A 13,285-nucleotide genomic window follows, 5' to 3' on the forward strand; every position below is an offset into this window, starting at 1 on the left:
CTTGGCTGCTCTTCAAAATGGAGATGTGGCCCTGATCAGTTTCCACTTGTATTTGTTCATTTATTAGGAGATTTGGTTGTCGGTTTGTTTTCAGCAGAGGACCTTTTTAAAATGAAATCCCGCATGGAATCCTGGTACAGAAAACAGACAGATGCATTGCTGGTGTGGTTCAAAGGGGGCCAAGCTCCTCCTCTCGGAACCCCTCGTCCCAAAGCAGTGCTGAGTGTCTCCTGTGGAAATGTAGCTGAATGCAGTGGAAACTTGCTGAAGGGGCTTCCAGCGCAGCCTCTGTGTTTTCTGAGAGCCCCGAGAACTGTTTGCAGGCACGTGGCCTTTGTTTTCACAGTTTTCCTTCCCTCTCTGACCAACACGTCTGGCATGCTAACTTTCAGAATTTGCTTCTTGCAACTCAGAGAGGTCCGTAGGAGAGGGAATGAATGCAAAGGATTGCGATTATCATTAGAGCTGATGTAAGGATATTGAGCCGTTGTGGAAAATCTGCTAACACAAGGATCAGCCAGAGACTTAAAAAATTGGCTTGGGGATGATTTTCTTCTGGTGGCTTCTTGTTAGTGCTAATGTCTCAGCGTGTCACATGCTGCGGGTCTTCGTAGCTAATTACATAGGAAAAAGGACTGTTGCCTCCTGCATGCCACAGTGGCAAGAACAAGTCTGCAAGATTTTTAATGGGCAAGGTGATGTGGAAAGCCATTCTCATTTTCGTGAACACAGGAAGACATTTAAACAGCCGTGCAGCGCAGCGTTACCTGGGGAAGGCTCTAACTGAGCCCCGGGGCCAAGTGTTTAGACTTCACTGTTGGCATGGGGGAGCATCTGGTGCCCTGTGATGACCCCAGACAGTGGCATGCAACTCCTTTAATTAGGGAAACCGCTTCCTAATGGGCACACCAGGATGGGCTCATCTCCCAAACACAGGAAATGCCTTCAGAGCCTGGCCCCAGGGGGCTGCTCTCTTGTGGCTGCTGTATTTTCCCATTTTTTTTTCAGCCATCCAATTGCTTGTTCATACACTCCACACACACTGGCCAAATGTTCACCCTCTTGGGGACTAGGCTCTTCTGGGGACTGTAGAGGTGACCAAGAGCTTGCTTCTGCTTCTGTTCTCAGAGCTCCTCAGGCCCAGCCCAGCTCTGGCCACTCTCCACCACACCTGGAAGTCTATGCCCTGCCTCTCATTTCTGCTTACCTGAAGCTTAGCCCAAATGCCTTCACGTCTGTGAAATTATCTCCAGTTCTCCCAGGTGGAAGTGAACACCTGGGGCCCTGTCTCCAGGCCTCTGATCTAAGTAAGGTTCGCTTACCTGCCTTGTCCAGTATGTAGCCACGAGCCACCTGTGACTACTGGGCACCTGGGAAGGTCTGAATTAAGGTGAACACAAGTACAAAATACACCTGATTTCAAACCTAGTACCTTCGCAATGACGATATTTTAGGTAGGGTATATTGGGTTAAATAAAATATATTACCAAACCTAATTCATCTGGTTTTTGTTTGTTTTTTTCTTTTAGCATGAATACTAGAAAATCTAAAGTTACGCGTGTGGCTCACATTTGTGGCTCACGTTAGATTTCTGTTGGACAGAGTCACACTTACTGCTTTCTCCCTTGGGGGAAAGGAAGGTCTGTCCATCTGTTTTCTCTCCTGCCGGTTTGTAGTTCCAGGAGGGTGGACATGTGTACCTGTCATCCTTCTGACCTTTGCCCACCTGACTGGCTTATGGCCAGTGCTAACAGAGGTATATTGAGGGAATTAATAAATGAACAAATGGTGACAGACCATCAGTCAAAACCAACATGTCCCATAGGTAGTGCAATTTCTGGGACTCTGTTACTAAATTTATTTCCCCTTTCCTTCTTTTTCACAGTTTTTATTTTTTTTTTTTTTAAGGGCTCCCACAATCAGCAGAAGAAGATATTTTTCCTGGGAGATGGGCAAAAGCTGAAGGATTGGCATGACCAAGAAGCCATCAGGAGGGACGCCCAGCGCGTAGGTATGGACAGTGGTATTGCCAGCTGGCAGGTCCTGTGAAGTGTGTGTGTGTGTGTGTGTGTGTGTGTGTGTGTGTGTGTGTTTAGCAGGCATGTCTATACCTCCTGTTGCTTCCCTCTCCATTTACCATTCTTCCTCCCCCTGCTTCCTGGGGGTCCCCCTCTTCACCTGTTAGCTGACCCCTTTTTCCACTCACACCATCAGGTCCACTGCCTTCAAGAGTTGTCCCTACTACCTTTATTGGGGAGTAGATGTCTCCTCCTCATGGGGTATTTTGCCACTAGAATGAAGAGCGGTCGTGATAAGAGCCAACATTTATTAAACACCTACGGTGAGCATGGAGGCCCGTGCTGCACACTTTGCACATTTTCTCAGTGAAACCCCAAGTCACCCTTTGTGGCCCATTTGACGAGAAGGGGCCCATAGCTCAGAGACGCAGGGTAATCTGCCTGCAGTCACACAGTGAGAAAGAGGCAGGCTTGGGACTTGAACCCAGCTCTGGAGGACAGAGTCGATCCCTACCCAGCTCTGTAGCCATAAGACTGAATGGAGTTAGCAGGCTTCGGCTCAAGTTTTCTTTGGCTAATTAGTCTTTGGAGCAGTTCCTGTTACACCAGGGAGTTGGAAAGAGTTGGGGGTGGGGGGAGTATATAGAAATTACGTGGAGAATCGTCTCTAGAGAGCCTGGACTTAGGGGTCAGGAGGGTAGCCCCGACACCACGGACTGGGTGTTGTTGTGACAAGTAAAGGGACAGATTTGAAGCAACTTTACAAGGCTGGAAAGCACTGTACAAATAGAGGGATTGGTATTTTATTCATTTCATCCCAGTTAAAGGCACCACCACTATTATTTTTTTTTTTTTTTTTTAGATTACATTATGAAAAAAAACCCAGACTATAACAAGCCTCCAAATAGAGCTGATATAATAACTGATGGTCAGGGAAATCTAAAGACATGACATGCATTTTTCTATAAGCCAGTGATTTAAAGTGAAGTGGGGGTGGGTTCCGCTTAAGCTGGGAGAGGAAACATTTGAAAAGAGCTGATTCTCCAGACGGATATACCAGAATTATTAGAACATTGGGCTAACTAGCAAGGAAAGAGTAAGCAGTGGAAACGGTATTAAGAATAATAATAACCAGGGGCGCCTGGGTGGCGCAGTCGGTTAAGCGTCCGACTTCAGCCAGGTCACGATCTCGCGGTCCGGGAGTTCGAGCCCCGCGTCGGGCTCTGGGCTGATGGCTCAGAGCCTGGAGCCTGTTTCTGATTCTGTGTCTCCCTCTCTCTCTGCCCCTCCCCCGTTCATGCTCTGTCTCTCTCCGTCTCCAAAATAAATAAACGTTAAAAAAAAAAATAAAAAAAATAAAAAAAATAAAAAAAGAATAATAATAACCAGCTTGTGTTGAGTGTGAACTCTGTGCCAGGCATCTGGCGTGGCATTGTCTCCTTAGTCATTACATTGGCCCTTCTTATCCCTGTTAGTACAAAGAGCAAACCCCGATCATCGAAAGGCTAATGGCATGCCCAGGGTGACATTGCTGGGAGTGGCAGGTTTGGGCCTTAAGCTGTACTCTGCCGGATTCTAGGGCCTGAGCTCTGAATTGCTTCCTGGTACCCACTCCTGAAACTTCCCTCCCCAGGCAGATGCTTCTGGCTCTTCTTTCTCTGCTTGCTGCGTTTGTGTCCCTTGCGGAATCTGGCCTGGGCACTAGGCAGCAGCGTCTTCTCATGGAGCGTTGCAAGATGGCGGCGTTCTCACTCTCATCTGGCTGGAGCCACAAGGCTGTAGGCACAGGCCTTGGCCCCACCTCTCAGCTTGCACCTTCCCATCAAGCTGATGCTGTCAGTGTTTACTTTGCAAAGTAAGTAGGGTGTTGCTCAGACCACAGGCTCCAGAAGATGAGGTGATTTTTAATCAGCTGCTTTTATGACCATTTCTCTCCCATTGCAGATTCTTGGGCTGTTATTGCAGGGGTTGGTGTGGACATTCATACTCACCATCTGCACCCTGAGAACCCAGAGAATAATTTCCTGGACCATCAGGGTCTCTTTCCCCAAATGGATTGTGTAGAGAAAGGACAGCTAGCGCATTATCCACCCAAATCCATGACTCAAAGCAACATTTTTCAGGCAATCCTGGCCTAGGCTAGACAGATCTTAATTGTTTGCTGGCTTAAAAGATCAAAGCATCTTTTATCATTTGTGGCCATTTTTATTTGCATATGAAGTCTGCCTTGCCTAGAGAGTAACCCTGTTCCTCACAGGAGTGTAAGTGATTTATCGTTCATAAATTCTGTCATGGATGCAACTTCACATTTGAAATTCAGAGAGTTGGTGTGACTGGCCCGTGGTTGGTCAGCTCTTAAGTAGACCTGGCCTCCCATCCCAGTGGTAGGATCCATGGTCAGGAGTGTTTGGGGCCCCTGGCGGATTGGGGAAGCATGGGCTTTGGAGCCTACAGACCTGCTTTTATAACCTTCTTGAGTCTCAGTTTATCCATCTGTAGAATCAGGGTTCACAAGTCCACCCTGATAGCTTGCTGTGGGCATTACATGAGGACAAGTACATGGCATGGCCATGGCTGAATAAACCCTCATTCCCCTGCCCCCTTTATACCCCAACCTCACAAAATCTGGAGGTCCGCTCTGTATCCAAGGCTAAAGTTTTACCTCTGTGGCTTAATTATATTTTTCATCCTTCTTCCCCCACCCCATTCAGTTAGCAACACTGATTTTGCTCTTTTCTCCTAGGAAATGGAGAACAAGGGAGACCTTACCCCATGACCGACGCTGAGCGAGTGGATCAGGCGTACCGAGAAAATGGATTTAACATTTACGTCAGTGATAAAATCTCCCTGAATCGCTCTCTCCCTGATATTCGGCACCCAAAGTGAGTGTAACGTCTCTCATCTTCTGGGATCTAAGGATTTTGCCCGTGGCTCTTGGTGAGACTTAATTAAAGAAACAGGTACATAAAGCTCTGCTGGAGGAAATTCCCTCCTTGGTAGCCCGGGCCTTGGCGCAGAGGTTTGTGTGATCCAAGTCTCCTAGATTTAGCGGTCGTGTGGCAGAGGGATGAAAGACAGCCAGTCTCCTTCCCCTTTGCAGGCAGTGGGACCCATGTATCCTCTGCATTTCCCCTCTTTGGCCCACGGGGAAGTTCAAAACTCAAGTTCAGACCATTGCAACTACAGCTTCAACCCTTGTGCTCTCCGTGAGGAGATACATTTTTATTTCCTTTTCTTAAACAGGGGACTTTGTTTTAGCTGCCGTGTGCACGTGGGTATTTGTCTTTTTTTTTATAAGCTACCTCAAGTCATTTTGAGACAGGACACATTGTAACGATGATAAAGAGATAATAATGGCAGCTAACATCCATTGAATGGGTATCATGTGCAGGCACTTCGTTTGCTTTAAATGTCGTAAGTCCTGTAAGGCCACAGGCGGCCAAGAAGCTGAGCCAGGTCTCTAGCTCAACCAAAAACTAGACTCTGGACCTGAGGCTGTCCTGCCTCCCTAGGTGCCTTCAGTAGAGCTGTTGTGGTCGTGGTGATTTTCTGCTAGAGCGGTAGTGCCTAGAGTTGGTGTGCAGTACAATCACCTGGAAGGATGTTAGAGCCCAGGATTTTGAGCCTCACCCCCATAAATCCTGATTCAATAGATGTGGGTCAGGACCCAAGAACTTGCATTATGAACAAGCCCCCATGTGATGCTGGTGCAGCTTATCTTGGGTCCACACTACCACCAAAGGTAGAATGGGAGTCTAGAATGGGAATTCAGATGGGAATTCTACAGGAAGGCGGTATTGAGTGGCACCAAAGCATAAAATGTGCTGCCCAGGAATTAAGAAAGTAGAGCCCAGGAAACGATCATAGCAGCTGACATTTACTAGGTGCTTACTGCATGCCAGGCATCATTCTTAGCCAGTGGTTCTCAGAGTGTAGTTCCCGGACCAGCACCGTCATGGGCACCTAGGAGCTTATGAGACACGCGGATTCACGGTTTCAGCCTAGATCTACTGCAGCAAAAGCTCTTGGGAGGCACCCAGCAATCCATGTTTTAACAAGCCCTCCAGGTGATTCTGTTGCAAAGCTTAAGTTTTAGAAGATATTCTAGGTACGTTAAGCGCTTACCTCACTCGGCCAAACCTTCCAAAAACCAATGACGTATGTACCTTTATTACCATCATTTTACAGGTAAGGAATTGAGGCATAAAAAGGTTAGGTAATTTGCATACGATGGCACAGCTGATTAGTGGAGCTGGAACTTGAAAGCAGGGAGTCTGACGTAGCATCTGTAATCCATAAGATCTTTGCACCTGTAAGAACACAGTTAGTAGAAAGCAGTACAGGCACACCTCAGAGACACTGCCGGCTGTGCTCCAGACCACTGCAATAAAGTGAGTCAAATGAATTTTTTGGTTTCCTCATGCATACAAAAGTTGTGTTTACACTAAACTGTTTTCTGTTAAGTGTGCAATAGCATTGTGTCTAAAATCCAACGTACACACCTTAATTAAAAATATTGCTAAAAAGTGGGGCGCTTGGGTGGCTCAGTTGGATAGGTGTCTGACTTCGGCTCGGGTCATGATCTCGCGGGTTCATGGGTTCGAGCGCCGTGTTGGGCTCTGTGCTGACGGCTTGGAGCCTGGATCCTGCTTCCGATTCTGTGTCTCCCTCTCTCTCTCTCTCTATCTGCCCCTCTTCCGCTGGTACTCTGTCTCTCTCTCTCAAAAATAAGTAAACATTAAAAACTATATATTGCTAAAGATGCTACCCATCATCTCGGCTTTCAGTGGCAGAGGGTCTGGCCTCAATGTGGATGGCTGCTGACAGATCCGAGTGGTGGTTACCGAAGACCGGGGTGGCTGTGGCAATTTCCTAAAAGAAAACAATAAAGTTTGCTGCATTGATGAACTCTTCCTTGAAAGAAAGTATTTCTCAGTAGCATGTGATGCTGTTCGATAGCACTTACCCACAAGAGAACTTCTTTTAAAACCAGAATCAGTCCTCACAAACCTCACCTCACTGCTTTATCGACTCCCGTTTATGTAATGTTCCAAATCCTTTGTTGTCATTTCAACAGTCTTCACGGCATCTTCACCAGGAGTAGATTCCATCTCAACAAACCATTGTCTTTGCTCATCCATAGGAAGCAAGTCCTCATCCATTTTGGTTTTATCATGGGACTGCAGCAATTCAGATATAATAACAAAAATGAAAACGTTTGAAATATTGTGAGAATTACCAGTATGTGGCCCACACACGAAGTGACCAAATACTGTTGGGAAAATGGCACCAACAGACTTGCTCAACACAGGGTCGCCACAGGCCTTCAATTTGTAAAAAACACAGTATCTACAGAACACAGTAAAGTGAAGTGACCTAAACTGAAGCAAGCCTGTAAGAAAGAATTAATCTTGGTGGCATGTTTGGGCTACTTACGAAATGCTTTCTGCCCTATTCCTATCTTTCAGTTCCCGCAGCTGTGCTGTGAGATTGGCCTTATTATCATCTCTGCTTTGTAGATGAGGAAACCACACAAAAGGGGTGCTGTTTATCCAGGATGGGCCCCATTCATGGGACTTCTTGCTGTGAGGGCAGGGAGTGTGGGGCCTCGGAGCTCGGAGCTCTTGTCCGTGGCGTTTGCAATTTGTTTCGTGGTCTTTACTGTCAAGCCCAAGATTTTTCATCTAAGTCTGAGAATGTAGTTCAGATATCACTGATGTTGCTGGATACAGAGCTGTGACCTAACTCCGAGGGTCAGAAACTCAATTGATGTGTTTAGCCCCTTGCAGAGTTCAGAATTCTGCACTAATTTCATCTTGCTGGCTCTACGAAAGAAGTTCATCTGGGAACATTACACCCTCACCTCAGCCGCTGTTCTGTGGCTCTGTGGGCCCTCAACTCTGGCTGTTTCTGGGGTGGTTTTAAAGATGTACAAGGGCCACGGTCCCACCCCAGACCACTGGAGTCTGAATCTCTGGGGGGTGGGGGTGGGGGTCCATCTTGGGTCTCAGTATTTTCTGAAGCCTTGGGAAGCAATTCTCACTTACATAACCAGGGCTGAGAGGTACTGGTGTCAATCAAGGAATATTTTTATAACGAGAGGGAGAAGCTAGGTGTGGACACAGCTTTCATCTGTCCATTCATCTGTTGAGTGACTAAATATATATGAATGGGCTACATGCCAAGCCCTGTGCTTGACATCAGGAACACAACAATAAATGAGCCATGATTGTTGCCTCGTGCAAGAGGTGGGGACAGATGGGCTAAGCAGGTCATTACACCACAGATGAGAAGATCGGCAATAAGGGTAGACTCCGGGTGCTTTGGAACTCCCAAGGACACCCCCACCCAGCACCGGCCTTTGTGGGAAGACACTGCAGGTAGAAAAGTAGGCAAGAAGTGCACAGCCTTGGGCTTAAAAGTTCGAGTCTCTCAGCTGGATAGAGGCCCCCAGGTTGAGGCCTGGCCCCCATGTCTCCAGTGCACAACTCTGTCCCAACAGTTCAGAAAAAAGAAAGCTCTTCTTAATTTTGGAGTCCCGGGGCCCACAGACAAGTCTGTGGATAGAATTCAGGAGCCTCTAAAAATCTGGATGTGGGGGTGCCTGGGTGGCGCAGTCGGTTAAGCGTCCGACTTCAGCCAGGTCACGATCTCGCGGTCCGGGAGTTCGAGCCCCACGTCAGGCTCTGGGCTGATGGCTCAGAGCCTGGAGCCTGTTTCCGATTCTGTGTCTCCCTTTCTCTCTGCCCCTCCCCCGTTCATGCTCTGTCTCTCTCTGTCCCAAAAATAAATAAACGTTGAAAAAAACAAAACAAAACAAAAAAATCTGGATGTGGAAAACACTGTGTTTTTCTTTTCACTAACCTCTAACTGAAGCATGGTGTTCCTTTCTGTTACGACTGTAGGCAACAAAGCACCTGTGAATTTGTCCCCAAAAGAAATCATTTACTTTTACATCACTTTATAGATATCTAGAAATGTAATGAATGCTCATCACTACTTTGAAGTGAAGGTAGTTTTTAGAACAGCCACTAGATCGTGTTGATTAATGTGTTAATAAGGAAACACTTTTATTACTATATTTCAGATTTTTAAATTATTTTGATAACTGTATCCCAGTCCAGTTGATTTCCTTTATAACCTGCTTTATTTTATGCATTATACAAGCTGCTCTGAGAAGTGACCATAGGCTTCACCAGCTTGGCAGAGGGGTCCAGGGCATCAGAGAGGTGAGGAAACACTGTTCTAGGTGGGTGTGAATTGAGCCATAAGGATGCCTCAGGCTCCTCTGTTCCCAGCCACCCCACCAGCATATAAGTCACCATGAAGGATGTCACTAAATCCAGTGCTCCTGACACTCCCCGCCCCTCTCCTGACCCCCTGGCTTTTCAGAATCCCTAGCTATGGAAGCGGACATTCCAGAAATGAGTTGACAGATGTCTTGAAGAGCTATTCCTTTTCTTCCTGGGCTGGGGAGGGGAGAGGGCAGGGGGTGGATCTTTCCTGCAGACCTCGGAATTGTGTGAGATTAGAGCAGTGGAGACACTCCCTCCCTCTGGTTTCTTTGAGCTGAAACAGCTCCATCAGGAGCTGAGGTAATGTTTGCCTTTTACTTCTTCCAACTGAATTTTGGCAATATCACATCAAGAACGGGATTGAGGGACTGTTTGTGCCAGCTGCATTTGCTTCCACCAGAAGCTGCACCAAGGACCATGGAGACCCAGAGAAGGGAAAGAGGGCAGTCTGACCCGACTTGCTGGGGCTTGTAAATGGGAGGTGGCCAGCTGGCTCAGAGGGCCTGCCCTCTGCACCCCCTGCCGAGGGAGCAAGAACAGAGGATGGCTGGTACGCTGGCCCGCTTCCCCTGCTCCCTGGGAGGCGGGTTGGGCCGCATGGCGACCATCCATGGAGGCCCCTCCAGGACACAGAGCTGATGGCAACAGCCCCGACTGCTGAAGTGGCTGGGGTCCAAAGCTTCCTGTGCAAACTTCTCCTCTGAAAAAATGGTCATTTTCTCCCGTGCGAAGACCATCCATCTGAAAGCCGTCAGAGAACATTCATGGTAGGAGTGAAAACCATCTACACTCCTGACCTGCTTTACCCAGTCCCTTGGTTTAGCTTTCAGTAATGAATGAACCTGAATGGAATCTTTCTTGCAATAAAAGGCCCAAATCTACCAGATTCCTTTTTGTGAAATTAACTCGGTTGATTTATGGTATGGGCTGAATTTCCTCAAAAGAACTTAGAAGTTTATATTATTATAATAGGCCAGTGTTCTATTGATCGCCTTTACATCTCCAACAGGTTACAGAAGCAACAAGGGAGCCAATTAGAGTCTATACATTTTGACACACATTTATTAAATATATACTCTGGAAAGAAAGACCGGTTGCCAGCACAAGTTTAAATCAGCCACATTGATAGCACTAGTTGTAATGATAATAATAGGGCCCCAAATATGAATGTACACACAGACACACAAAAAAATGCTATTTAGGGGCCAAGACAGAGTAACAGGACCCTCTCCTGCCTGAAATAACAACAACTAAAGACAAACCGTGTGAAGCAATGGTTTGTAAGACATTGGACATCAGTCAGTGACAGGCCGTAAATCTTAAGAGGTGGCAAACAAGTGAGGTGAGCCCTACAGGTACCCCAGCTTTTGTCTCAAGAGAGTTTCCAGGCCATGGTATGGGGAGGGGAACCCAAGTGGAGCCCAGAGGACTTCCTGAGTTGAGGAGAAGAAGTCCAAGGAGACCAAAGAGGCCAGAGTTCACAGGCCCTTAATGAGGAATATTAATACTAATCAAAACCAACCCAGGGGCATCTGGGTGGCTCAGTCAGTTAAGCGTCCAACTCTTGGTTTTGGCTCAGGTCATGATCTCAGTTTGTGGGTTCGAGCCCCATGTGGGCCTCCATGCTGATGGTGTGGAGCCTGCTTGGGATTCTCTCTCTCTCTCTCTCTCTCTCTCTCTCTCTCTCTCTCCCTCCCTCCCTCCCTCCCCCTCTCCCAAGTGTGCTGCCTCTGTCTCTTTCAAAATAAAATAAATAAACTTTAAAAAAAAAGCCCAGAATTAACACAGATTTTGGAATTAGCAGAGGACACTAAAACATTTATTATTACTATATTCCATATGTTTCAAAAATTAAATAGACACATGGACAATTTAAAAAGACCCAAACTGAGCTTCTAGAAATGAAACCAACAAAGTCTGCAATGAATCCCATACATTGCGCTCCATTGCGGCCCCTGCTGGGGGGGGGGGGGGGGGAGTAAAACTGAAGAGTAGGAAAATAAACTACTCAAAATACAGAATTTTTCAAAATAAAAAGGGCATTGATGAACTGTGGGACAACGTTAAGCAATCCAATGTCCATGTAATTGGAGTTTATGAAAGGGAAGAGAAAAATAATGGCCAAAAGTTTTCCAAGTTGAGTGACAGCTATAAAACCACAAATCCAAGAAGCCCAATGAAACCCAATCTTAAGAAACAGGAGTAAAATGACACCACTGTATATCATCATCAAATTGCTACAAACCAGTGATGAAGACAAAGTTTTAGACTAGACAGAGAAATAAAACTGAAAGGACCAAAGACAAAAATGACAGAATTCTCAGTGGAAACGATAGAGGCAAGAGCATGGTGTAATGACATCTTTAAGGTATGAAAAGCAAAAACTCTACCAACCTAGAATTCTACACCCAGTGAAAGTATCTTTCAAAAATAAAGGCAAAATAGTGACTTGTCAGACACTGAAAGAATTTATCACAGCAGTTATGTACTATAAGGAATGTTAAAAGAAGTCCTTTAGGGGAAAAAAAAATACGGTAACAGGTGGAAATAGGGATCTTCATTTACAAAGAATGAAGATCACTGGGAATAGTAACTATGTGGGTAGATATACACTATTTCTTATTGTTTAAATCTTTTTACAAGATATCTGACAGAGTAACCAAAAATAATAGTAACATATTGTTGGGGTTTTTTTTTTAATTTTTTTTTTAACGTTTATTTATTTTTGAGACAGAGAGAGACAGAGCATGAATGGGGAGGGTCAGAGAGAGGGAGACACAGAATCTGAAACAGGCTCCAGGCTCCGAACTGTCAGCACAGAGCCCGACGCGGGGCTCGAACTCACGGACCGCGAGATCATGACCCGAGCCGAAGTCGGCCGCCTAACCGACTGAGCCACCCAGGCGCCCCTGTTGGGTTTTAAACCTATGTAAAGTTATACGTGTATGCCAGCGTAGAGGTCAGAGAGGAGAAATGCTAATATACTACTATAAGATTTTCATACTACTTGTGATGTGACATAGTACCATTTGAAGGTATGCTGTTAAAATGTATCCTATAAATCGTAAGCAAGCACTAAAAAGCAAAGCAAAGAGTTATAGCAAATAAGCCAACAAGGGAGGTAAAATTGAATAATGGAAAATATTGAGTTAACCCAAAAGAAGGCAGAAAAAGAGAGAAAAGGGAACTGAGGTCAGAAAGGACAAATAGAAAGCAAGTACCAAGATGATGGGCTTTAACCTAACCATATCAATAATCACATTAAATGTAAATGCACTAATTGTTTCAGTTATAAGGCAGAACTCTCTGCCTTTTACCCAGTTAGATAAAAAAAAACAAGATTCTACTCCATGCTGCCTGCAAGAAACACACTTTAAATATAAAGGTACAAATGACAGTAAAAAGATAGGGGAAATCTACCATGCTAACACTAATCAAAAGGAAGCTTTGGTGGCTGTATTAATGTCAGTTTAAGTAGAATTCAAAACAAAGAATATCAGGGATAAAGAAGGTAGTTTAATAATTTAATAAAGGGATCCTTCATTAAGAGAACATACCACCCGGGCACTGGGGTGTCTCAGCCAGTGAAGTGTCTGACTTTTTGGCTCAGGTCATGATCTCTCAGTTCCTGGACTCGAGCCCCACATCAGCTCTGTGCTGACAGCTCAGAGCCTGGAGCCTGCTTCAGATTCTGTCTCCCTTTTCTCTGCCCCTCCCCCACTTGCTCTCACGCATGCTCACGCACTCTCTTTCTCTCTCTCTCTCTCAAAAATAAATAAACATTTAAGAAAAAGGAGTGAGAGAATATAGCAACCCTAAATATTTATGTACCTCATAAGAGAGCTTCAAAATACATGAAGCAAAAACTCATGGAACTGCAAAGAGAGATAGACATAGCCACAATTATGAGACTTAACACTTTTCTCTCAAAAATTGGTAGAACAAGTAGAACCAGCAAGGATATAGTAGACT

The 13,285-nt window shown here is 45.7% G+C and overlaps 1 protein-coding gene across 2 annotated transcripts in view; it reads left to right on the forward strand.

Moving 5' to 3' along the window:
- Window positions 1-13,285, forward strand: part of GALNT10 (polypeptide N-acetylgalactosaminyltransferase 10) — a 218,728-nt gene that overhangs the window by 89,402 nt on the left and 116,041 nt on the right. For both annotated transcript variants that reach the window (XM_040498391.1, XM_040498400.1), the window contains exons 2-3: window positions 1,909-2,011; window positions 4,762-4,900. In XM_040498391.1, the coding sequence (XP_040354325.1) occupies window positions 1,909-2,011; window positions 4,762-4,900 (242 nt within the window). The remainder of the gene's footprint in view (window positions 1-1,908; window positions 2,012-4,761; window positions 4,901-13,285) is intronic.

Source organism: Herpailurus yagouaroundi, unplaced genomic scaffold (genome assembly GCF_014898765.1).
Source record: "Herpailurus yagouaroundi ecotype Mexico unplaced genomic scaffold, PumYag 29, whole genome shotgun sequence".
NCBI lineage: Eukaryota > Metazoa > Chordata > Mammalia > Carnivora > Felidae > Herpailurus > Herpailurus yagouaroundi.